General features: G+C 41.8%; 1 protein-coding gene across 1 annotated transcript; it reads left to right on the top strand.

Moving 5' to 3' along the window:
• The first annotated feature begins 1872 nt into the window (after positions 1 to 1872).
• KRTDAP (keratinocyte differentiation associated protein) lies at positions 1873 to 4949 on the top strand. Its single transcript, XM_011381774.1, has 6 exons — positions 1873 to 2048; positions 3420 to 3458; positions 3563 to 3604; positions 3775 to 3819; positions 4497 to 4544; positions 4812 to 4949. Exons 1-6 carry the CDS (start codon positions 1962 to 1964, stop codon positions 4848 to 4850), a joined length of 300 nt encoding a protein of 99 aa, XP_011380076.1. The 5' UTR covers positions 1873 to 1961; the 3' UTR covers positions 4851 to 4949.
• Positions 4950 to 23846: the final 18897 nt, after the last annotated feature.

Here is a 23846-nt window from a genome sequence, read left to right as displayed (position 1 = left end):
TCAATAAATTGGCTAACACTTTTATTGGCAGCATTAGGATCAGGTGGAGAGGAAAATAGGGAAGTCAATTCGTTGCCAAAGAACTCTGGAGCCAAATAGATGATGGCGTTTAGAGGTGTTTGGATCATCTGTTGCTTTAGAGGCCAAAGTGTTCTTCCATTAGCATGTCTAATTAGAGTTGATTATATAATATCAGTTCTCTTTTGTCGATTCTTCATTCCTTCTGCTCCTGGGGTTGACTCCATGCTGACAGAATGGTGGTTAATGAGCTCCTTCAGTCACTGTTAATTAATTTGCAAGAATTCGTTACATATAAAAACTTGTGTCCTCCAGAAAACCTTTTGCGAAGTACTCCACCCACCTCATTTTCTCACTTGTCCCCTCCAGTAGCACCAATTGCACATGACATCCACTCCCACAAGGTCATCCGTGCTTAGCAAGTGTCCCTCAAGCATTGTCTCCTCAGGTAACTCTGAAAAGGGGGAGATGTCATTATGAAAACAGAGGAGGCTTTCTAAGGCTAAAGAGGGATGGGATATTAGGGTCTGGGGTGTGGGGACAGCATGAAAATTGAACTGAAGTGCCAGCTTCTGGGGTTCATAAAGATTGTTTACGAATGACTGTGGCCCTCCCACCCTAGGCCTGCCATCTGTGTACATTGCATCAGGTTGGGTAAAGAGGCCCATTCTTAAATAAGGTCTCGATTTGTCCTGGCAGCATCAGTAGATATTCCTGCACCTCCTTATCACACCAGGAACTGGCTGGGCCACCTGAACCTCATTGTGGAGAGGGTTGCTTGATTAGGATGTGTTGTCACTTTGAGGTGATACAACTCCTGAGCTGGAGGAGTGGGGGTGGGGGGCGGGGCGTGCGATAAACTTAATGAAATGGAGTAGGCATTCAAAGTTCAGGGCCTAGATCCCATTTCTAAGTGGTTAGCTCTAAGACCTGTTTTGCTTTTTTGCCCCTATTCTTTGTCTTAGCTCAAAACAGTCATTGCTCTGAAAACCCAGGAGTAAGAGCTGGGCAATTGGATAATGGAAGGGGTCCAGCCCCGAAGGAAGAAAGGCGGAAGGATGCTTGAATTCTAACACATCCAACAAATGTTGGCTCTACCTGTACTCTGTGTAAGGCACAGTACTGGGGAGATATAAAGGTGATTAAGATATAGTTCCAGATCTCAAGGAACTTAATGTTCTAAGAGGGAAATAAGAGAAGAACATAAGTTACTCTAAGTGCAATGCTAGAGAGATACAAATGAATCGATATGGCAATTCCAAGAAGGGCAAAATGTGTGGGGGCAGAGGGATGGGGAGAGAGGGAATTAGGGAAGCTTCATCCAAGATGGATGTTGGGTTCTTAGAACTAGAGAGGGGAGAAGGTTGTTTTAGAAATAAGGAACAGCATGGGCAGATGCGTGGAGGAGGAAAAAGAAAGGTATATTTATTTGATAAGGAGTCTAGTTTGGCCAGAATGTGTAAAAGAAGGTATGTGTAAAAGAAGTATAAGAAGAAAAAGTTAAAAAGGCAGGTGGAGGCCAGAGCATGGAAGCCCTTCAACGCCAGTCTAAGGAGTTTAGACAGGGTAGAAAAAAAGCCTGAATTATAAGAGAAGGATGAAGGATATAAGGAAAAGAGACAAAAGCAAAAGGAGAGGTTACTTGGGTGCCATTGCCAATTCCTTGGAGGGACAGGTCCAACCTGTCTCAATCCCAGCTCCATTTGCATGAAGAACCCCATTGCCATCTCAGCTTCCTAGTGCCTAGGGCAGAATGTGAATTGAGAAATCTAAGGTAAGTGGTGAACAGTCCACATCTCTCCACCCAGAGCCCTGGGGGTGGGTGACAGGATCTGGGGGTGAGTCAGTAGGGTGGGGACCCCATTTCTGCTCACATCTGCCTCCCTGGGAATATAAAGGGCAAGCAGTAAGGCCCCGCCTCAGAGCACCCCAAACTTGACACCATGAAGATCCCAATTCTTCCTGCTGTGGTTCTTCTCTCTCTTCTGGCGCTCCACTCTGCTCAGGGGGCTGCCCTGGGTAGTTCTGAGGTGAGCACATCACCTGGGTTCTCTTTTTCTTATACTTATTACCTCACTTACTCTTCGATTTCTTTATCTTCCGTTACTAGATAAGTGGTTCTTATTTTTGAATATTATCAGGGGCTGAATGAGAAGCTGGGGCTCTGAGGGAGGGAATAAGGGAGGAAGGAAACAAAGCATTTCTGGGAAGACCTGTAGGGATGCGGATGCTGATTTTTCTGGAAGGGATGGTAAAGTATGGGGTGGAGGCTCGATAACTGAATCCTAGGAAGAGACAGGGGCTGAGGTCGATTGTCTGGATTCAGCCTCACCTTGGTTTTATTTGTATCCCCGGGAATGGCTTCCAGGTGACTGGAAGCTCCTTACTATCTCTGGAGCCTAGGCCATAGCAAGCATCCTTATAAGCCAATCTCCAGCCAAGAGGAATCCTGAGGTCTCTCTATCCCCATCTTATCCCAAGGTGGGGAAAGAATGTGCATGCTGGATTAAAAGTAAATGACAAGGTCACAGACTCAATTGCTCAATTGCTTAGGATCTAAGCAAGTGATGTCAGTGAACAAGATGGCTGGGGAGCCTCAGGGGAGGTGCAGCGAACTTGCTCAATCTAAAAGGGGACAGTCTATATTCCATCTTACTGCTGCTAAGTAGGAAAATGTACCCGATGTGGACAGAGTTTTAAAAATTTCAGGAGAAACCGAAAATCTGATTTATGAATTCTTACTCTTTAAAGGTATTTAATTCAAATTTAAAAACGAACCAGCCAAATTATTGTGAGATCTAAACATTTGGGTCTAGCCTGTAGGCTACCTGTTTGTGACCTCTGTTGTGGGTAGTAAGAAATAAGGGACAATAAGCTGGGCAAATTAGGAGAGCAACAAGATGGGCTGCACTGAGGTCTGGGGGAGTTAGCAAATGGATGAGGGAAACAGAGACTTGAACTTTGGTGGCAATAAAGTCACAAAGCAGACCAACTTCAATCAATTCAAGGAAGGCAGGGCACTTCAGCAGTTTGGCTCCCAGCAGTGTGCCAATTGCCCCCACCCAGCTCTCAGGAACACCTCAAGTCGACTGCAGAGCAACACCAGCTCGTTTTTCTTGGGAGGAGTCCTCTTTCTCCACCCTTTCCACTTGCTGCCTATAATGGATGCAGGCCTGGATTTTCAACTTCTCTACCTTACACCTGCCCTTCTCTTCATCTTGCACATCTGTCAGCATCCGCAGTGCTGGAACAGAATGGGTTAACTGAAGCCCCATGTTGGAGAATGGGCTATATGCTTGCGGACTGGCCTCTGGAGGAAGGCAGAGCTGGCAGAGAGGATTTGGGGAGAGGGACTTGCCATCATGTGGTCATTTGTCTCCTTTCTTCCCTTCACTTTCCAGGAAGAAACCACCATTGGTAATTATGCAGCAGGACCTGAGGTAAACGCCTGTTTCCCCACACCCAGCCATGAGTTTGTCCTGTCTTTCATGCTCCTTAGCAACTTTTGCTTTTTTGCTTAGCAACATCTTGCTTTTTTGCCTAGGCCTTGAATACTCAGTTCCTGAACATCGACAAGTTGCGATCTGTAAGTACAATCTCTAGTGCTGCCCCCACAAATACCCATAACAGAAAGGAGATCCATGCCTTGGGAGCAAGCTTGCAAAGCTGCCATGGTTCCTTCACCCTTTCCAGAGGGCTAGTGGCTAAGCTCTGTCCTTCCCTGGAACTGAACCTCTTCTGGTCTCTCTTTTTAAGGCCTTTAAGACTGAAGAATTCCTGAACTGGCACGCCCTCTTCGAGGTAAGTGCGGGGGCACTCCTTACTCTCCTTGACTGTCTGCAGTCTTCCCAGGGTAATGGCAACACCTGCTAGTTCTAGCCTTCTGGGTTCTTTTTTGAACCCAGAAGGCTAGGAGGGAGTACTTGCCGTACTTGGATGCTGTCTAGCCAAAGGAAGTTTCCCCAGGAGGCTGTCATGGTGATACCTTATTTTCCTAACATGTCAGTGGAGGAACAAGGCCACAAAGACAGTTCCAGAAAAGGAAGACCTTAATCGGTCAAGAGCTTATTTGAATTCCCTCATCCTCTATGAAGAAACCGAGGTCCTATGTTGGGTGGCTTACCCAAACTTAGAGGGCTAAGTCAATACTGGAACTAGAGCTTGTATAGCATGACTCTGCACATACTCACTATGTGCCCTCAAGCAAATGTCCTCAGTTCTCTGAGCCTCAGTTTCCTCATCTATGATATGGGGATGATGACAGTTCCTACCTCAAAAGGTTGCTGTGGAGATCAAACAAAATCATACCTACAAAGCAGTTAATACAAGGCAGACACAGAATAAGGGTCAAGAGATATTTGTTCTCACTATAATTATAAAACAACACCACCCTCGCCACTGCAGAGAGCTCATTCCGTGAGTGCTTACCGATCCATGCTGACTTGTTACACATCTCTCATTCTCTTTTTCTGTTTCAGACTATCAAAAAGAAGCTTCCTTTTCTCAACTGGGATGCCTTTCCTAAGGTGAGAGGTTGTGGGTGTTAGGTCAGGAGTGAGGGAAGAAGCAGAGGATCTGAGGGGGAGAGTGGGGACAGTGAAGGGAGGATAAACCTTCTTCTCACCGAAGTTGAGGGAAATCTCAGTTACGATATTTAGAAGCAAATGGATACTTAGACTGGTGCAGAGATTCCTTTCCATCAGTGCCCCACCCTATGGTGAGCTTCCTGATGGGGGACTCCAGCTTTCTGCGCCCGAGGGCCCTGAATCTGACCACATCCTCTCTCCCTCTAGCTGAAAGGACTGAGGAGTGCAACTCCTGATGCCCAGTGACCGTTCCCTTCAAGACCCAGCACTGCTGATACCCATTAAAAGAGGGGGCTCATGTGGGATCTGATTACCAACCTACAATCGCTCTTTCCTGGCTCAATAACTCCCAATAAAATGTTTTCCAACCAAATTGCTCCTGAATTTATGTCTCTGTTCTTATCCTACTGGGCTCTAGAAAGGAATTAAGATGGAGTGGGCTCCACGTCTGGTAGGCAAAAATCTTGAATTCCGAGAAGGTAGTGAGCTAGGAAGAAGTGGGAAGGACATATCAAGATGGCAAGAGATCCCTTGTGTCTTGGCTCCTCAGAACTTGAGGAGCGTGAAGCTGTGAGTTGCTTGGTAAGATGCCCAGGGAATTAAATTTGCTCTCTGAACTGCTAGCACCCTCCCCTCCTGCCTTTTGAGAACCTGTTTCCTTTGGTGGTGGCAATTTAGTATAGCAGAGCTATCTGGAATCCAAGGCTCAGGACCCAGCTTAAATCATATGAGCCCATCTGCTCCCTTTTTAAAATTAGGTAGGTTTTAAATAAAGAAAACTAGTGTTATGACCCTGGGCCTTTCTAAGCATTCATTTCTTTATCTGTGAAATAAATGTAGAAATGAATAAGAATGTAGAAATAAATAAATGTAGAAATAAATAATGACCTTGTTATAAAGGTTAGATGAGATAAGGTATGTAAAACTGCTTGCAGGAGGCCAGGCACATAGCAGGAACTGAAGAATTGCTTGTTCCCTCCACTCCCCAAAAGAGCTGCCACAATGACCCAGATTCATTATTTACTCACTCAATCACTCATTCACTCACCAAACCATTCATCCATCCATCCATCCGTCTGTTCGTCCGTCCATCCATCCATTTATCCATCCATTCATCCATCCATCCATCCATCCATCCATCCATCCATCCATCCATCCATCCATCCATCCATCCATCCATCCATTCACTGCAAGGGTCTTGAAATATCAACTGGGTTCAGTTTTAGTTCATGCAGATGTATTCTGCATGGAATTCCACATACTCTGTGTGCCTGCTCTGTGTTTTAAAATGTTGAATTAGTTGGGATTGCCACCCTGAATGTGCCTGATCTCGTCTGAATTAGTTGGGATTATTTCTGGTTTCTCTTGAAAACTGGGAAAATCAGAGAATAATGGACCTGTGATTGACTTAAATGCAAGTAACAGCTGCCCTCTTTACACAGGACGTGATCTCCAGGTCAGTAAAGTTCCACCTGCCAGGTTTCACTTATTTACATTGTCTTTTGGCCTTTATAAGCAACTGAGTTTGCAAACTATGGCCTGTGGCTTACTTGAGGAAGTAAAATTAAATTTGTGTTGGAGGGGGAAAAATTTCCTCCTACTGTCTTAAATCCTGTGGCTGGCCTAGGAATTAAACTGATATAAGACAGATTAGCAGGAGAAAAGCATACAAATTTATTTAATTTTTTTTTTTACATGTACGCTGGAATCTTCAGAAGAAAAATGTAGACTTGAAGAAGTCATTAGGCCCCAAAGCTTATATATATCTTTATACAAGGAACAACAAATTGTGGGGCTGTGACAACACAAATCGTCTTAGTCTAGGGGCAATACACTATGAGACAGTGACTAGGAAATATATGGGGGAAACTAATGGAAGATTAGGGTTATTTTAGTAGGTTTGTTTACAAATGGAGTTGACTTCCAGACTCTGGTGATAAGATTGTTGTTCTCTTCCTGATATTGGGTAGAAAGAGGGAGGGCAGAGAGCCTGCCTGCATCTGCTGTGTCTCAAGTGCCTTCAGCCCCTAAATCATCAATGTGCCAAAGTATCATATTTGGGGGTAGCATATTCTGAACTCATTCATTTGGTTCTTGCTTTCAAAGAGCTTACAGACTAGATGGCTAAGACATGTAAATGTTTCTCATACCCTTCCTTCTGGTTAACTAATAATAATACACACACACACACACACACACACTCACACTCACAAATGAGAAGCAACTTATAAATGGGATCATCAATAGAAAAGAAAAAAAATGGAAACTGGTCAAACACTGCAATCAATTAAAATATTTAGCAAAGATTGAACTCTCATAAATTGGGTCATAGAAAATGAGAGTAGAGGAAGAAGGAAGGGTAGTCCTTAAGACACATTTATGAAGTAGCTAGGTTTTAGGGAAGGACAAGAATTGTCATATAGAAGTCAAGAGTACATTTGAGGTAAAGCAGTAGTTCTCAAAGTGTAGTTCTGGGATCAGCAGCATCAGCATCACTGGAAACGTACAAGACCTGCTGAATCAGAAACTTGTGTGTGTGTGGGGGGGTGCAATCTGTGTTTTAACAAGCCCTCTAGGTGATTCTGATGCACTAGAGCTTGAGAATCACTGGAAAAAGGAAAGCCAGAGAATGACTAATGCAAAATCCAAGATTGTAGTTAACCTTGTTGGGCGAGAAACCATCATGTGAGAGGGGAGGAGCAAACGGAGGAAGAGAAGGATGACTGAAGGCTTCCACTATTCGTGTTTTTACTTTTTCCTTAAATATATCATAGGGGAGGGAAAAATATCTTTTCCTTCTACCCTTCTAGATTCTTGGCTGGTCCTCCGTAACAAAAGATAGATTAACAAGAGAAGTGTGCAAATTTGTTTAATATAAGTTTTACGAGACATGGGAACCTTCACAAAGCAATGAAGACCTGAAAAGGAGGTTAAACTTGTATATTTTTGTGCTGAGTTTGATGAAGAGTGGAAAGTTATGGGAAAATGTGATAGGACAAAAGGAGTATGAGCTCAGTGTAGTAAACTGTGGGAAACTTAGCAAGGTCTGTTCATTCAGATTCCTCTTGGGGGCGTCTCTCCATCTTGGAGATTAGGATGCTCCTTTCCTCCAGGTACAGGGAGGGCATTTCTCACATAAAGGTCCTAGGACCTGCTTCAGGGGCAAGTCAAAAAGTCATTCCTGCGCCTATTTTCTCAAACTACTTTAGCTTTAAATATTCAATATACAAAGGCACCATATTTTGGGGCAGTGTGTCCTGAATCCCATCAATATACATTTTATACATACTTATGTATATTTACAATAGTATATTATTAAAACAAGAGAATGTCTATGAGTAAGTTGTGAGTGCTGAGGAAATAGAGAGTTAAGTAACAATTTTCGTTTAGGGAGACTGGAATCTGAAAAAAAAAGTGTAGATATGCTTGTGGAAATGAGTGAGGAATGTATTCTGATTTTTAAACAAAACTGACAAAAATGTGCCAACGTGAGCCAGGTAATTCACAGCATCGAAAGAATGAAAGACAAGACACTCGTTTTCTCTGGGCAATGTGTAGAACGAGGAAGAAGCCGACAAGTAATCACACTTCACTGTATACTTTATAAAAACAATCAGTGCATCTGTGTGGACACTATGCCACCCATTAAACAGGATATAGAGATATATGTTGAGATATAGAACAATCTCTAATATCTAGTAAAATGAAAAAAGAAAGTGGCAGAGCACTGTGAATAGTATCTTAGAAAACAGAGATGGTACAAATATATGTTCTTATATACAGAAAATGTCTGTAGAATAAAACTAAAGAAGTAATGGTGATCACCTTTTGGAGACTAATGTACTTTCACTGGGTGCTTTTTTTGATTTTAGGCAAAAAAATTTTTTTAGCAAGTGCATTATTACATATTCAAAAGAATAAATTAAAAAACGAAAACTCTACACCTGAAACTAACATAATATAATATTGTATACCAATTACACTTAAAAAGTAAATAAGTAAAACTCTGTAATAAAACTAACAAAGAAACAAATCAAAAAACATTTTACATTTTAAAGTAGCAGAGACTAGCCCATGAACTGGCCCAGAACAGGCCCTTCTTACTGAATGAATGAAGTAGATTTCCTATACATTTCCCTTACCCTTTTGCTATTTAAAGTGTGGTCCTTGGACCAGCAGCATCAGCATCACCTGGGCTTGTGAGAAATGCAGAATTTCAGCCCACCCCAGAGCCAAGGAATCAGAATTTGCATTTTAATGAGAACCTACCCCAGCTCCACAGTGGTTCATATGCACAACGAAGTTTGAGAAGCATTGCCTGAAGCATTACGGTTAAGTACTACTGCTCAGACCACCTAAGAAGTGTATAAACCAGCTGAACATAAAGAAGTGCACAGGTAGAAAGTACTGGATACCACTAGAAAAGATATGTTCAAATTAAATTCATCAGAAGGGAGAAATTCCTTTAGAGTCAAGGTAAGAAAACTAAGGGAAGTAGTTTTTGAGCTGGGCACTGAAGAATTCATAATGATACTAAAAAACAACAACAAACTCATTGGTTACCTTTAGAGGTTGCTGGGAACCAATTTAGTATTTTGAAAATAGGTAAATAAAAGGAAAGGAATCATGCATTTATTCTCTTTCCTGTATGAATTGTACCTCAGGGCAAACAGTTTTTCTTTATACAAGGATTTGCAGCTAATAAATGCAGATGGAATAATAGAATTATAGTATCTTCATTTTGCAAAACAATAAAACAATAGATCTAGGCTAGATTAATGACTGCTAAAACTGTCAGGTGAAACGCTGACAGAGAACTTTAGAATGGTGAATCAGGCTTACAATCTGCAAACCCATGGATTCATCCAACACTACAAGAGAGATAAGGAGATTTGCCTTTGCAAATGTGATACAAGACCACCTATGAAGTATTCTTGCCAAAAGTCAACCCCAAATCTGATTAAACCTCTAGACTCTAGATCTAACTACCAATTTGCAGGGGGGAAAAAAAGAAGAATAACTTGGTAAAGAGTTCCATGAAGAAGAAATTAGCACTCCCAGCTCCCCGCCCCCCACTCCAATTTCCCATGGGAAATTCCCGAGGACTAATGACCCAGTTTCTTCAACAAAAACGTTGAAGGAGAAAAGGAGAAGAGAGTAAGGAACTTCAAAACAAATTAAGGAACATATTGCTTAAATGTGATGTATAGATTTTGTCTGTATCCTGATTTGAACAAATAAACTAAAAAAATATTTATGAGACCAAGAAAATTTGAACACTGACAGATTGACGTTAAGAAATTATTCATTTTTTGATGTGAAAATGGTACTGCAGTTATGTTTTTAAAAAGAGTCTTTATCTTAGAGACACATAATGATGAATTTACAGATGAAATAATAAATTGTGTGGGATTTACTTCAAAAGAATCTACTGGGGTGAGTAGGTTGGGGTATATATAGGAAATAAAGTCTATTATTACTAAAGCTAAGTGATAGATATAAGAATTTGTACCAGATTTTACTTTTGTATATTTTGAAAATTTCCGCAATGAAAGTTTTAAACCATATATTTTTTAAAAACATACTTTCATACCTTTGGAACAAGGGAGAGGACAAAGAGGAGGGTCCCCCCAGTGGGCAAAACATAAACACAGAACTGGTAGTACAGATACTACCAGTATTGGCTGTAGAGTGGGTGGTGAAGGCTAGAAATGCAGGTTCAGTCAGATGATGGAGGGCCATGAATGCAAGGCTGAGAAATTTCAATGCCATCTTGCGGTCAGTGAAGAGTCCTGAAGGTGGTAACAACCACAGCCATAATTGCAACCACAGCCGCAATTGCAGCAACAGCCACTCTTATTTGGTTCTTATCACAGCCAGGCTTTATGCTAAGGGCTTTGCATATATTATCTAAGTTGATCCACATAACATATTATTAGGTTGGCATTATTTTCCCCGTCTTACAAAAGAAGAAACTGAATTTCAGAGAGATGAAGCAATTTGTTTAGGCACACATAGCCAGTACCTGGCAGAGCCAGGATTAAACCCGCACACACTTATAATACTACCTCCGCTTTAACTGGAGCCGTTCTAACTTCATTTGCCTTATAAACTGGGGTTCCATATAAGATTTTGCTGGACAAAATTTCCATTCCTTAAAAAAGATTTGGAAACCACTGCTGAGAAGGATGGGCAGCTGCTGAAGTCATTTAAGGCAGTGTAGCCTGGTGATTAGAACACAAGTTTTAAAATCAGTCAGAGCTGATTTCAAATTCTGTTCCTACCACTTTGTTAGCTATGTGACCTCTGGACTGCCACTCTGTCAGGGCCACCGTTTCAACTGTTTGTAAAATGAGAATAATACCAATACTTCACAGGAGGTAAGATACAATAAATGTTAGCCTAATTCTATTCATATTAACAAACTGTCGTAAGAAACAATAAATGTTAGCCTAATTCTATTCATATTAACAAACTGTTATGATTATGCTATATAACTCCAGTCAGATCATGACCTTGACAGATTTGTACTTAGAGAACAGATAGTCGCAATTGCATTCGTTTGCTCTCTTCCGATGAATGAGGAAACTGAAGCTCAGAAAAGTGAAGCGACTTTCCCAAGGACACCCAGAGAGGAAATAGAAGAGCCAGGCTTTATACTCAGGTTCTGTTAGACTCCAAAGCCTAAGTTTTTAATCACTTTAACTTCCTGTCTCTATAAGACATAGAAAGTTCCCAGGTACTGAGCACCTACCATGTGTAAGATATGCGTTAAGTACTTTACATTCATGTTCTTATTTAATTCTTACGACTTTATGAAGCAGGTATTATTATCATGTCCATTTCACAGAAAGAAAAAAATAAAACTCAAATGGCAAATCATGGCTGGGTCTAACTTTCTGTCACTAAACCAGGACTGAAGTACAAAGTTGTGGATATGCGTACCCCAGCAACTGTCGTCTTAGGAATAAACTAAGAACTCTTGCATATATACGCAAAAAGGTAGGTATAATGATTTCATAGCAGCAATGCTCACAATAGCTCACAGGTGGAAACTACTTAAATGTCCATCAATCAGAGAATGGAAAATAAAACATGGTATATCCATCCACGGGAATGGGAGGTATTAGGCAGTGACAATGAGATAGAGTGACATTTATCAGTAGGCTGCAACTGAAAAACAATGTTAGATGAAACAAGCAAGTCACAAAATGACACCTCCGGAGTGAGACCATTTATGCAAGGCTTAAAAACATGCAAAGTAATACTATATGTTTGTGGGGACCCCCATTTGCAGTAGAAGTGTAAAAACATGGATGGGAAAAAATCCTTCCCTAACAAGATTTGTGTTACCTCTGGAGAGGGAAGAAAATAGGATTAAGAAAGGGACCACGGGGCTTCAGCTCTATCTGTAATGTTTTAGTTCTTAAAACAAATGTGAAGCACACAGGTCAAAATGTTAAGATGGATAAAATTGGGGGATATGTACATTAGGCTTTGTTAGTATGGTTTCTCATATTTTTACATATGTCTGAAATATTTCATAATAAAATATTTTAAAGCAACAATCATACAAGCACCTTCATTTCAGCTTGTCCAAAGCCATTCAGCCATGAGGGAATTTTGTGGCTGACATGGCACTCCGGGCAGAAGGAACAGGCTTTGCAAAAGTCTTGAGACAGAGATGAGGCTTCTATAAATGAAAAGAACTCTTGTGTTTGGGGGAAAAAGGTAGTAGAAAGCGAACCAGAGGTGGAGATGTGGTGGCCGACAGGTCACAAGGGCCTAGTAGGCTGTGGTCGTCGATAGTTGAAGTGTGACAGGAAACTTTTGCAGCTATTTCCACCAAGTTCTTGTGGAGAATTAAGCCCTAACACTCTAAGGCATCCATTGCATTTAATGGATCAGGTCATCTCCTGTTGTATTAGAGAATGGTGGTAGCTAGTATCATCCTTAGGAAAAGTGAGAAAACGGTCACTCATACTATTCTTTTCAGGGCTTAATTCTTTCCTAAGACCCTGAGAACAGCTGCATGAGAGGACATTTGAAAAAGATCACATCGACTTCAGTGTAGAGAGTGGATGGGATAGAAGCCAAGAAGCAGGAGTAGAAGCATGGAAATCAGTGAGGAGCCCTTCACAGTGGCCCAGATGAGAGGCGGCAGTGGCTTCCACTGGGGCTGCAGTAGCTGGATAGTGAGAACTGAGTATTTTGGAAGTCGGAACCAACTGGAACCAAAGGATTAAACATGGGGAGGAAAAGGAAAAAGAAGGAGTCAAGGGCAACTACTGAGTTTTTGGTCTGAGCAACTGGGTGGATGCCAGTGCCATGTATGGTGACTTGAGTTTTACTCCCAATTCTGCTAGGTGACCATGGGCAAATGAGGGACTTCCTCGCTGCTGAATCTCATTCCTCATCAGTAAAATGGGGATTGACATGGAGATTTGATGAGATCATGCATGAAAAGCATAGGCCTGGCATATAGTAAGCACTTGAATTGCTATTATTATCATCGTGATCATTCCTGCACAGCTAGCATACTAAAGTAGGTAAAATCATGGGCTCTGAAACCAGTCAGACCTGAGTCGAGTCCCTGCATTGTTGAGTAACATTGGCGAGGTCAATTCATATCTCTGAGACTCAGATTCCTCTTCAGTAAAGAGGGTTAATGAGATTACACTCCCTCCAGACTCCATTGTAAGAATTCAATGAAGTCTTGCATATGAAGTGCTTAGTGCTCAATGAGGTACATAGTAATTGCTCAATAAACAGGGCCTAAATACTACAGTAACTTGAGTTTTCGTCTGTATGTGAGTTTGGGAAGCAGAATTATTACTTTATTATTCAAAATAAATATATTTTATTATGAAATAATACATGCTCATTGGGAAAATGCAAATAGTACAGAATTATGTAAAGTAGAAGATGAAAGTTGACCTATCTCCCCTTCCCCTAACTCCCTAAGTAACTACTGCTGACTGTCACGTAGCCTTTCAGAATTTTACATACACATACCTACGTGCATGCATGTGATGTTCTTAGGGAGGCGGTACAAGATAATGGCTGACAGTTCAGACTCTAGAGTCATACAGACCCAGATTTTAGTCCTACTTATGCCACTTATTTGCTATGAGATATTGGGCAAGTTATTTAACAGTCACTCTAAGTCTCAATTTCCTTTTTTGTAAAAAGAAAGTCATGACAATACCGACACTGTGCTTTGGTAAAAAGTCATCAAATAATGCAAACATAGGGATTAGCCCTGCGTCCACGTGTCAAAGGTCTGAGGACACTTAGCTGCTATTATTATTATATATACCTCTTTACCATTATGGACAATACTGTTTTCTTTATGCTTTTCTGCAACTGTTTTTGTAGCTTAATATGATGTCTTGAGCCTCTTCCCACACCAAGAATCATCTTTATTTGATGCAGGGTTAAGTAGGTGGACCCCTTGCTAACTCCTCATCTCTAAATTTCTGCTTCTGAGAGATTCCTGGATGCATGTGAGTAACAGAGGCCACAGCCTCTGTAGTGCCTGGGCCTCCCAGGCTTTGGAGGCAGGTAATAACCTTATATATCCACGAGGTGGCAGGCAGATTTCAAGCGAAGACAGCAAGTAGCACAAGGAAAGTGTGAGGCCCTTTATAGCCCTTTATCTCTGTGATGTGTGCCCTTGAGACTTCGTGTGATTTCTGAGGTCATATCTTGTTTCCTTTAAGGGAGCTATGTACCCTGCTTTCACTTTTCACTGGGGAGCCGCAGGCAGAATTCAGACTAAGCTCACCTTAGATCCCAAGATCTTGATGTCATTGTTTTACAGAACCTGCTATCTAGAGTATTTTGTAACTGGTTTTATGATCTTATTATAGTTTTCCTTTTATTCTTTTTTTTTTTTTTTTTGAGAGAGAGAGAGATCGAGAGAGAGGGAGAGAGAGAGAGAGAGAGAAAGACTACTGATTGTGGCAGATGGTTATTTTCATCCCACCTCTATGCCCACCATACACAGACTGCTCTTCAGTTCTGGGACTTTTTTCCCCCTTTTCCAGGATCTAAGCCCCCTCCCAGTACCAACCTCTTCTCTTTGCTCTACTAATTTGGACAGTCCTACTTTTCTTTCTTTCTTTCTTTCTTTCTTTCTTTCTTTCTTTCTTTCTTTCTTTCTTTCTTTCTTTCTTTCTTTCTTTCTTTCTTTCTTCTCCAACTACGTAACAAAACTCAGACACCCCCTTTGTTCAAAGGCCCTTGTAATATTTATTCATATCTGTACATGTTTTCCTCTTTATGAATGAGTTTGTCTTGGATTCTTAAAGACTATTTCCTTGAGAGATGACAAGTCTTAAAAGTCCAATTTGCAGAGGAAGTTGCAGAGGAGGAGCCAGACAAATGGTAATGGTGTGGAATGAAAGGTCGGGAAGAAGGTTGGTGATTTCTTTGGCACAGAATAATTCTCGGCAAGGATCATAAATATAATAGGGCTCATAACAATTATTTTCCTATCTGGCTAATGGGCTCTTTCAGGATCAAATGAGATAAGATCCTAAAACCACTTATATACATGTGAAGCACTTTATAACTTGTTAGGTATCATTAGCAAAATCACCCACATTCTACCCATGCTGTGGCAGGAAGGGCACTGGATGCAAAGTTAAGAGACCTGAGTCTGCTACCAAATTGCTGATAGTGAGTAACAAGTTTTTTTGCCAGCAAATTGATTCAGTCATTTGTTGAACCCCTACCTGTGTCAAGAATGGTCTGGGTACTGTGGATGTATAGGTGAACAAAATAGACAAGTCATCCTGGAACCCACATTTAAGAGAGGAAGACAGACAATAAACAGGCAAACAAACAAATAATAAGGAAGGAATACTTGAGGCTAATGATGGCGGATTGAATACATTCTTCTCCTTTGGCTCCTTCCTGAAATAACACTATAATGACAGTAAAGAGATCTTTTAAAAAGGCACTAAACCCACAAGGACAGGGAGAACAAAAGAGAATGCAATGCCATCAAAATTTTGGAAGCTGGAAAGCAGATGAAAGAGTGGTAACTGGTAACTGACTTGGCAGATCTATGAAAGCTGAATCTTAAGCCAGTAGAAAAAACAAGATTCAACCAAAATTCTACTGCAGAGTCCACATAGGCTCACAAGGTAACAAGTACCTGTGGAAATGGGAGTGAAAGGTAAGCTAACATAAGGAGGTTGGTTGAAAGTTTATTTGAAAAGAATCCTCAGATCTCTTCCCCAATTTCCTGATGTGAGGCAACTGCCTCTCACCCAGGGAAAAGATTGCAGTTTTATTCTCTGGAGAGGATAACTCAGAGGGTCTTCGGAATAATATAGTTGCAAGAGGGAGCAATATAGCATAAATAGGAGATTAAAGGAACTCTGGATGTTGAGACCCTCTTCCTCTCCTCCAACTCTCTTTAACGTTTGACTCCTAAATTTCTGACAGTCCAATTTTCACCCTCCAGGCAGAATAGAAGATGTTTTTTTTCTGAGAAATATGTTCAGCCTAAGAAGAAAAACCCTGACTATTCACGTTGGAGGTCCCCCTGCCTAAATGACCCAGCTGAATCACTCTTCATTGAAGCCTAATTCATGTGCTCACAGCTTTCATTCATTATTTAGTACCTACGGACGGCAGCCACCAAGGTGGCCCCAGTGATTTCCTTTCCTTGTATTCACATTTTTGTACAATTCACTCTCTTTTAGAGAACGAGTTGAGCAGAAATGGTGGGAGATCACTTCAAAGATTAGGTGTATCAAAAAACTGCCTTCCATGTCGTCCTATCTTGTTTTCTTGCTCACTGGCTCTGTTGAAGTCAGCTGTGCTATGGAGAGGCTCGCATCATGACGAACTGAGGAAGTCCTCCAGCCCACAGCCACCCAGGAACTGAGGCCCTCAGTTTAACAGCCCTCAAGGAACTGAATCCTGCCAGCAACCACATTTTCATTGTGAATATTGTTAAACATCAAAAGTAGAGGAAATCGTACAATAGAAGCTAATTTATCCATCACCTAGATTTAAAAGTTATCGAGATTTTTCCATACCTCAATTCCTTTTTTCCTTTCTGCCTTTAAATCAAACCCTAGACATCATGTTATATTATATATATATATATGTCCCCCTCCTCCTCTTCAAGATGAGCAACCAAGGATTACCAGATACCTGATGACAACTTCTGACATAAAGGATAGAGGCCAGAAAAGGCAACTCAGAGCAGGAAGATGAACATTTTTCAAAGAGATCAGAGTGGATATTACAACCATAAAATGAGATCAGGAATAAAAGAGAGTGCTTGGCAATGAAAGGTGATAGCAAAAAGGAAAAATCAAATAAAAGGGCTGAACTATAAGCTTGGGAGAAATCTCACGGAAAGAAGAGCAAAAAGATGGAGAAATGGAAAATGGGAGAGAAGGAAACATTAGAGGGCCAGTCCAGGAGGTCGACATCCCCCAAATAACAGGAGTTCCAGAAAAAGAGAAGAGAAGAAATACAGGCAAGGAAAGAATCACCAAATGTTTTAAGAAAATTTCCCCAAACTGAATGATATTATTTTGCAGACTGAGAGTCTATCGAGTGGCTAGAATAATGGATGAAATTTTAGAATACTTGCGAGAAGGGTAAGGACTCTTCAAGCTTTCAGTGAGAAGAATATAGTCTGCATACAAAGAATTAGAAATCAGAATATCTTGGGAATTTTCAACAAGACTGGAAGCTAGAAGGCAGTGTGGCAATGCCTTGAAAATTCTGAAGGAAAATGATTTCCAATCTAGAATTTCACACATAGTCCAATATCAATTAAACATGAAGGTAAAATAAAGACATTTTCTGACATGTAGAGTCTTGAAACATGCACTTCCTAAAGAAGCTGCTAGGAGACATAAACCAAGGAAGAAAAAAAAGAGCAGAGAAACGAAAAAGCCTCTCAAGAGCATCCAGGGGCCAGCTGCTGCATGCCTGGCATAAACTGCCACCCGTCCAGACTGGAGCAGGTCAGTAAGTTTTGGGGGAGATTTCTTCAAGAAGATAAAATCTGTATCCTACCTCTGAATACCTCTGAAGGTCTTGAGAGGAAATAAAATAATTGGCAAAAAGTTTGGGGAGGAATCCGTGATAAGTATGTAGAAAACTCAGCAAATGAAAAAAAAAAAAGGCAATTATTAATTCCCGGAGTGGGGAGAGAAGTTGTGTAGAGTAGAAAAAGTAATCAGTTTATTATAGAGCTCCTCTATTTACATAGTCACAATAATGTAAACATCGAGTGTTGTTCTAATTATGCAATTATGATATAAGTATATTAGGAAGATACAGAGTGGGAAAGGTACATGTGTTTATGTATTGGGGAGAGCTAAATCCTCATCTGTCATAGGGGAAAGTTAACAGATAAAACTTGATATTGAAAAATGAAAGCATATAGTAAAATAAGGAAGTTCCTTAAAGACATGAAAGGATAAATATTTAGTTGAAAAGAAGTGAAAGCGGTTGTCTCCAAGAAGGAGTAAATGACTGTAGTGGAACCAGAGGGTGAGGGATATTGTTTTTGATAGCAAACCATTTGAATTATTAAACTATGTGCACATATAAGTTTTCTAAAAATAATAGGTAAGACAAAAACAATATTAGATAGTAATAAATACAGTAAAGTCAGTAATTCAGAGTGATGTGACTGTATCCAAGGGAGGCAATTTTGGAGTGGGTTGAGGAGAAAATCCTATGAACAGATGAAATTTAAGTTGTAAGCAGCCTGAGAGATGAGGATGCAGCCATGTGAGAATGTGGGAGAAGAGGGTTCCAGGAAAATAAAGCAGCAAGTGCAAAGGATCCGAAGCAAGAAGGAGCTTTGCAAGTTGTTGACAGCACAAAGGAGGAATGATATGAGAAGGCGGGGGTATGGAAGGAGGGAGATGAGCTTGGGCAGATGGACAAGTGTCAGATCACATAGGGCCATGGAGAAGGCTTGAGATTTTATTCTGAGGGCCATGAGAAGTATTTGGAAGCCTCTGAGCAGAATTGAATTATGTTTTAAACAGATTGCCATATATAAGCATGTATAAACAAGCATCAACAGGATGATGGATACTGTTCTAAGTGTTTTATGTGTACAATTTTAAGCTCATTAAATCTTCATAATAGCATGATGGTATAGGTGTGTTAGCCACTCCACCCTCATTTTTTTTTTTCAGTGAGAAAACTAAAGCCCAGAGAAGTTGAGTTGCACAGTGTAAGCCCAGATTCAGACCCAGTCAGTACTTCCTGCTACCTCACTGGAGATCCCTCTGGCTGGTCTGGTGGAGGGGCAGGACTAGATATGGTGATTCTCAACCCTCCAAGGTTCCCAAGTCCCTGGAGAGCTATAACAAAATAAAATGCCTAAATGCACTTTTTAGAAGTGCCTCAGGTGGCTCTGCAATGCAGCCATGGTTGAGAATCATTGGACTGGAGGATTTCTATAATTCTCCAGAGCTCCATGATTCTGTCCTTACACCACCACTTCTGTTCCAGGCCAGTGGACATGGGCACAGCATGGGAGGACTCCTGGTCACCTCTCTTGCCTTTCTCAGAGCCCAGGCAAGTTGCCTCTCCTTCCCAAAACCAGCTCCTCACTGGCCTCCTCTCTCCTGCTCTCAGCACTCAGATGTCTTGTTCCACCTCTACTTTCTTTCCTCAGAACCTCAGCAGTCAGTCTCTACCTCCCTCGCTAACTTTCTATACCAAACAACTGCACACTGCATGAATCACATTTCCTGTCCTCCTTCCTCTTCTGCAATGAGGCAACAGATTGAGAGCAAGAGAGTGTGCACCAAGTTTTGAGAGGGAGTCTGGATTCCTAGACCGGGGTGCAGAAGACCACCCTGATGAGGACTGGTCTCCGAGCCTCTGCTTTTCCTGTTAAGCAGAGAGAAGATATCTGCTGTGCTTCTTATCATAAACCCTCAAGAGCCTCTATGATCTGACTCTTGTCTGCTCTTCCAGCTGTCACTAAGCCCTGGTTACCCTAGCCTTTCTCTTCCTTGTGTAAAGTCAGCTTTTCCAAGCCTTGAATTTGCCTCGAACCCTTAGCTTGGAATATTTTCCCCCCAGTTCTTGGCATATATTATTCCTTTTTGTCATCTGGTAGTAACTCAAATGCCACTTTTGAGAGGCCTTTCCAAGCCACTCATTCAAAAGTAGTTGCCTACTTCCTGCCTCAAGGTTATTCTTCACCCTCTTTTCTCGTCTTCACAGCCCTTAGCATCACTTCAAAGTGTCTGTTTGTTGGTTTCCCTGTATGCCTCTCTCATTGGAATGTGAGCTGCGTGAGAGCAGGGAGCATGTCTTTATTCACTGCTGGGTTTTTAGCACCTAGAACAGGGTCTGACACATAGTAGGCCTCAATAAACATTTGTGGATGAATGAAGGCCTACACCTATGGAAAGCTGAATGACGTAATGTCTGCTCTGGAACAGTAGAAATTTTAGACAGCTATACACATTTATGGGTCTTCTATTTAAAACATTTAGATTTGGGAGCAGTATATTTATTTTCTTAACATTGTTTCCTTGAAGCTGATCGTAACTGGCTGACAGAAGGCAGGAGAAAGCATTTGGGGAGAGAGAGGCTGAGATTATAATAGAGTTATGGATAGCCCCTGCTTGGGTAAGCTGCTGGTGGACAGTTGACTGTGGCTGGCATTTGCAGCATTGGCTCCCCATCCCCACCACTTGATCTCACATCTCCTACATTTCTAGATATTAAAAATTTTGCCAAGCGGGTTACTGGACTACTGCTTCTGAGGGCTTAGAGATCGTTGACCCAATTTCCTGGTTGAATGTGCAATTTGTAGATGAGAAATGTCCTCACTTCCTGTGACTAGAGAAAAATAATGAAACAAAAAATGGGGCAAAAGTATCTAACCACAGGAGGTAGGGAAAGCCGACAGAAAAACAAACAAACAAACCCAAGAACTAACAGAAACCTGAAGCTAAGGGGCAGGTAGGTGGTAGGAAGTAGAGTCGGAATCTTGGCTGTGTGTTTTCCTTCAAATACTCTCTAGGATGACCCACCCTGCCTTCTCTGACCACAGTAATCACTATAAAACCACACTACATGTGAGCTCTGGTAAGGGGAGAATTTCAGATAAAGAAGCAAAACAGCATCTTTTTTTAGAAAAGGAAAGTGAAATCGTCAATGCCAGTTTCTCTTTTTCCTAGGTTGAGATGAGCTAGCTCCCTCCACTCCTATTTTCTGGTAGCTGCTCTAGGCTGCTGTCTGTGTTATTCATTAACCAGGCATTCATATTTCTGTTTACCCATCTGCCATCCTACGGGAAATTCAGAGGAGTCCTGCAATCTAACCAACCACCTGGATCCTTTTGGATCAGGACCAGCAGCCACATTTAGCTAGTGTTTATGGTGCCAGAGGCTTATCCTATATGCAGCCAGGGAGAGAGAAAGTTTTCTCAAGTAGGATGTGATCTGTCCGTCAGTTGAGCATATGTGCTGGGAATGTGTCTAGAGATATGCTTGAGCTGGATTGCAAGAGCTGATTATTAGCATTTTTTGCCAAGCCCATGTTCAGTGACTTCATCTTTGTAGAAACTGGCCCTGGTGGAATGTGTCTGCCATAGAAATTGGCAAGTGCGACAACTCAAGGCCTTTCACAACTCCATTCTCCTGCTCCCCACTACCCCTTCCCATCCCAGGAGCTGATTGTGAAACATTTTTTAGCACACCACTGGGGACATCTATTTATCGAGTAGATGCATAACTTGTAAAGCCTTTTTGGTCCTTGGATGATCACTTCTAATGAAAGAAGAAATAGCCCTTACTTTCAGGGATGATGAAAACCCGGCATGTTTGCTATAGTACTTTATGTTTTCTTAACTGCCATGCACATTATCTCCTTAACCTAACAACCATCTCCCTTCAGTGGTAGGCACAGATGCCAGAGTGATCATCTTAAAATAGAAATCAGATTATTTCACTCTCTTGTTCAAACTCTCGAATGGCTTTCAAAGCTCTTAGAATAAATTCAAACTCCTACTTGTGAGCTAAAAAACTTTGCATGGTTTGGTTTCCAATGACCTCCTTAACTTTATCTTCCATTGTTTATTCTCCGCAGTTCACGATATTCCAGCCCAATGGTTCTCAAAGTGTAGTCTCTGAACCACTAGCATCCGTGTCACCTGGGATTGTTAGAAATACAAATTCTTGAGGAGTTCCAGTCAAGGTGGTGGAATAGGTAAACGCTGTGCTCTTCTCCTCCCATGAACACATTAATTACAATTAAATTATAGAAAAATCAACTCAGAGAACTATCTGAAGACTAGCTGAACAGAAGTCCTACAACTAAAGATATAAAGAGGAAGCCACATAGAGGCTGGTAGGAGGAGCAAAAATACAAAATGGGATGGCCCCACACCCATGTGTGGCAGTTGAGAATTGGGAGGGATATCTCAGCTGCAGATATCCCCCTTGAGAAGCGAGAGGTCCCAGCCTGCTTAAGATCCCCAAGCAGGAGCACCAGTGCTGGGAAGAGGAGCCCCCACAACACTTGACTATGAAAATCAGCAAAATTTCATGCAACCAGGTGAGATGAAAGGCTGCTGGAAACCCAGGCTCTGTCCTCTTAAAGGGCCTATGCACAGACTCTTTCACTTGTACGCACTCACCCTAGGTTCCACCAGAGGGTCAGCAGCTCAGGAGGTGCCAGAGACATACAGGAAGAGACTAAATTGTGTGGCTTAAGATTGAGGGTTGGAGGGACAGTTTCCAGTGTTCCTGTGTTAACCCTGCCCACCACATAACCAAATCTGAATTTGCACTAGCCTGGTGAACTCCACTCATTTCATTGTGGTTACTCCTTGGGACCCCACCCCACCTAACTCATGCACTGCAAGAGTTTCTTTCAGTGGTGAGCAGCAGGCATCGGTTCATGCTGCAGTCTTTCTTGGAGAACTCTTGGAGATCCGTGGGGCTAAGGGGTGGCCTTGGTGTGCTCTATGCCTTTTGCTGAGTGGCCCCAGGATCAGCACTGGCACCAAATCTGAATCTGTATTAAACTGGTGAACATCACTTTCCCCACCCTGAGATCCCATCTCATCCAATTTGCATACTGCCCCGAGGCTCTTTCTGTGACTGAGCATTATGGGCAGATGGTAGGTGACAGCAGGCCTCAGAGTGCTCTGGACCTTTTGCTGAGCTGCCCCAGGCTCAGTACTGGTGGCGGCCAACCTCATTTTGTAGTGTGATGTTTCCCATGTACCTCCAGGTCTAGCACAGGCAGCAACCAACTGCAGATCACTTTGTAGCTTCTACCAGGTAGCCTTGGGGTGGTCATAGACAGCAACTGACCTTGGTCTGCACCAGACACTCTACCAAGAGGCCCCCGAACCAACACACCCTGTGTTGTGATCAACATCAGACCACAACAAAGCACCACCTGGTTAGCCCCACAAGGGGCATATCCAAAGGGCGATTTCAATAGGCATCTGAGGCCACTCTGTGGGGTCAGACCCCATACAGCAGCTGGCAGGCTGTGTTCGTGGCCAGTCCTCACAGCCAGTCAGCCCGAGGGTCAATCCCGCCCACTGACATGCCAGCTGCAATCAAAGCTCAACTACAACAGGAAGGCACACATAACCCACACAAAGGACACTCCTGGAGCACCCAGCTCAGGTGATCAGGGTGACTGTATCGATGGGCTCCACAGGACACCTACTACATAAGGCTACACTGCCAAGACTGGGAGACATAGCAGATCCACCTAATACACAAAAACAAACACAGAGAGGCATCCAAATGAGGAGACAAAGAAACATGCCCCAAGTCAGAGAACAGGCAAAAACTCCAGATAAAGAACTAAATGAAATGAAGGCAAATACTCTATCAGTTACAGAGTTGGAAACACTGGTTATAAGGATCCTCAAGGAACTTAGTGAGATAGTTAGCATAAAAAAAAAAAAAAGACATAGTAACTATAAAAAAGAACCAGTCAGAAGTGAAGAATACAATAATTGAAATGAAGAATACACTAGAAGTAATCAACAGAAGATTAGATGAAGCAGAGGATAAAATCAGCAATTTGATTGATAAGGGAGCAGAAAATACCCAACCAGAACAGCAAAAAGAAAAAAGAATCCAAAAAAAATGAGGATTGTTTAAGGGAGACTTCTGGGACAATATCAAGTATAACAACATTTGCATCATTGGGGTACTAGGAGAAAAGAGAAAGCAAGAGATTGAGAACCCACTT

Source organism: Pteropus vampyrus, unplaced genomic scaffold, assembly GCF_000151845.1.
Source record: "Pteropus vampyrus isolate Shadow unplaced genomic scaffold, Pvam_2.0 Scaffold452, whole genome shotgun sequence".
Taxonomy (NCBI): domain Eukaryota; kingdom Metazoa; phylum Chordata; class Mammalia; order Chiroptera; family Pteropodidae; genus Pteropus; species Pteropus vampyrus.
The sequence above is the reverse complement of the archived record's forward strand: the minus strand, read 5'-3'. Positions and strand labels throughout refer to the sequence as shown.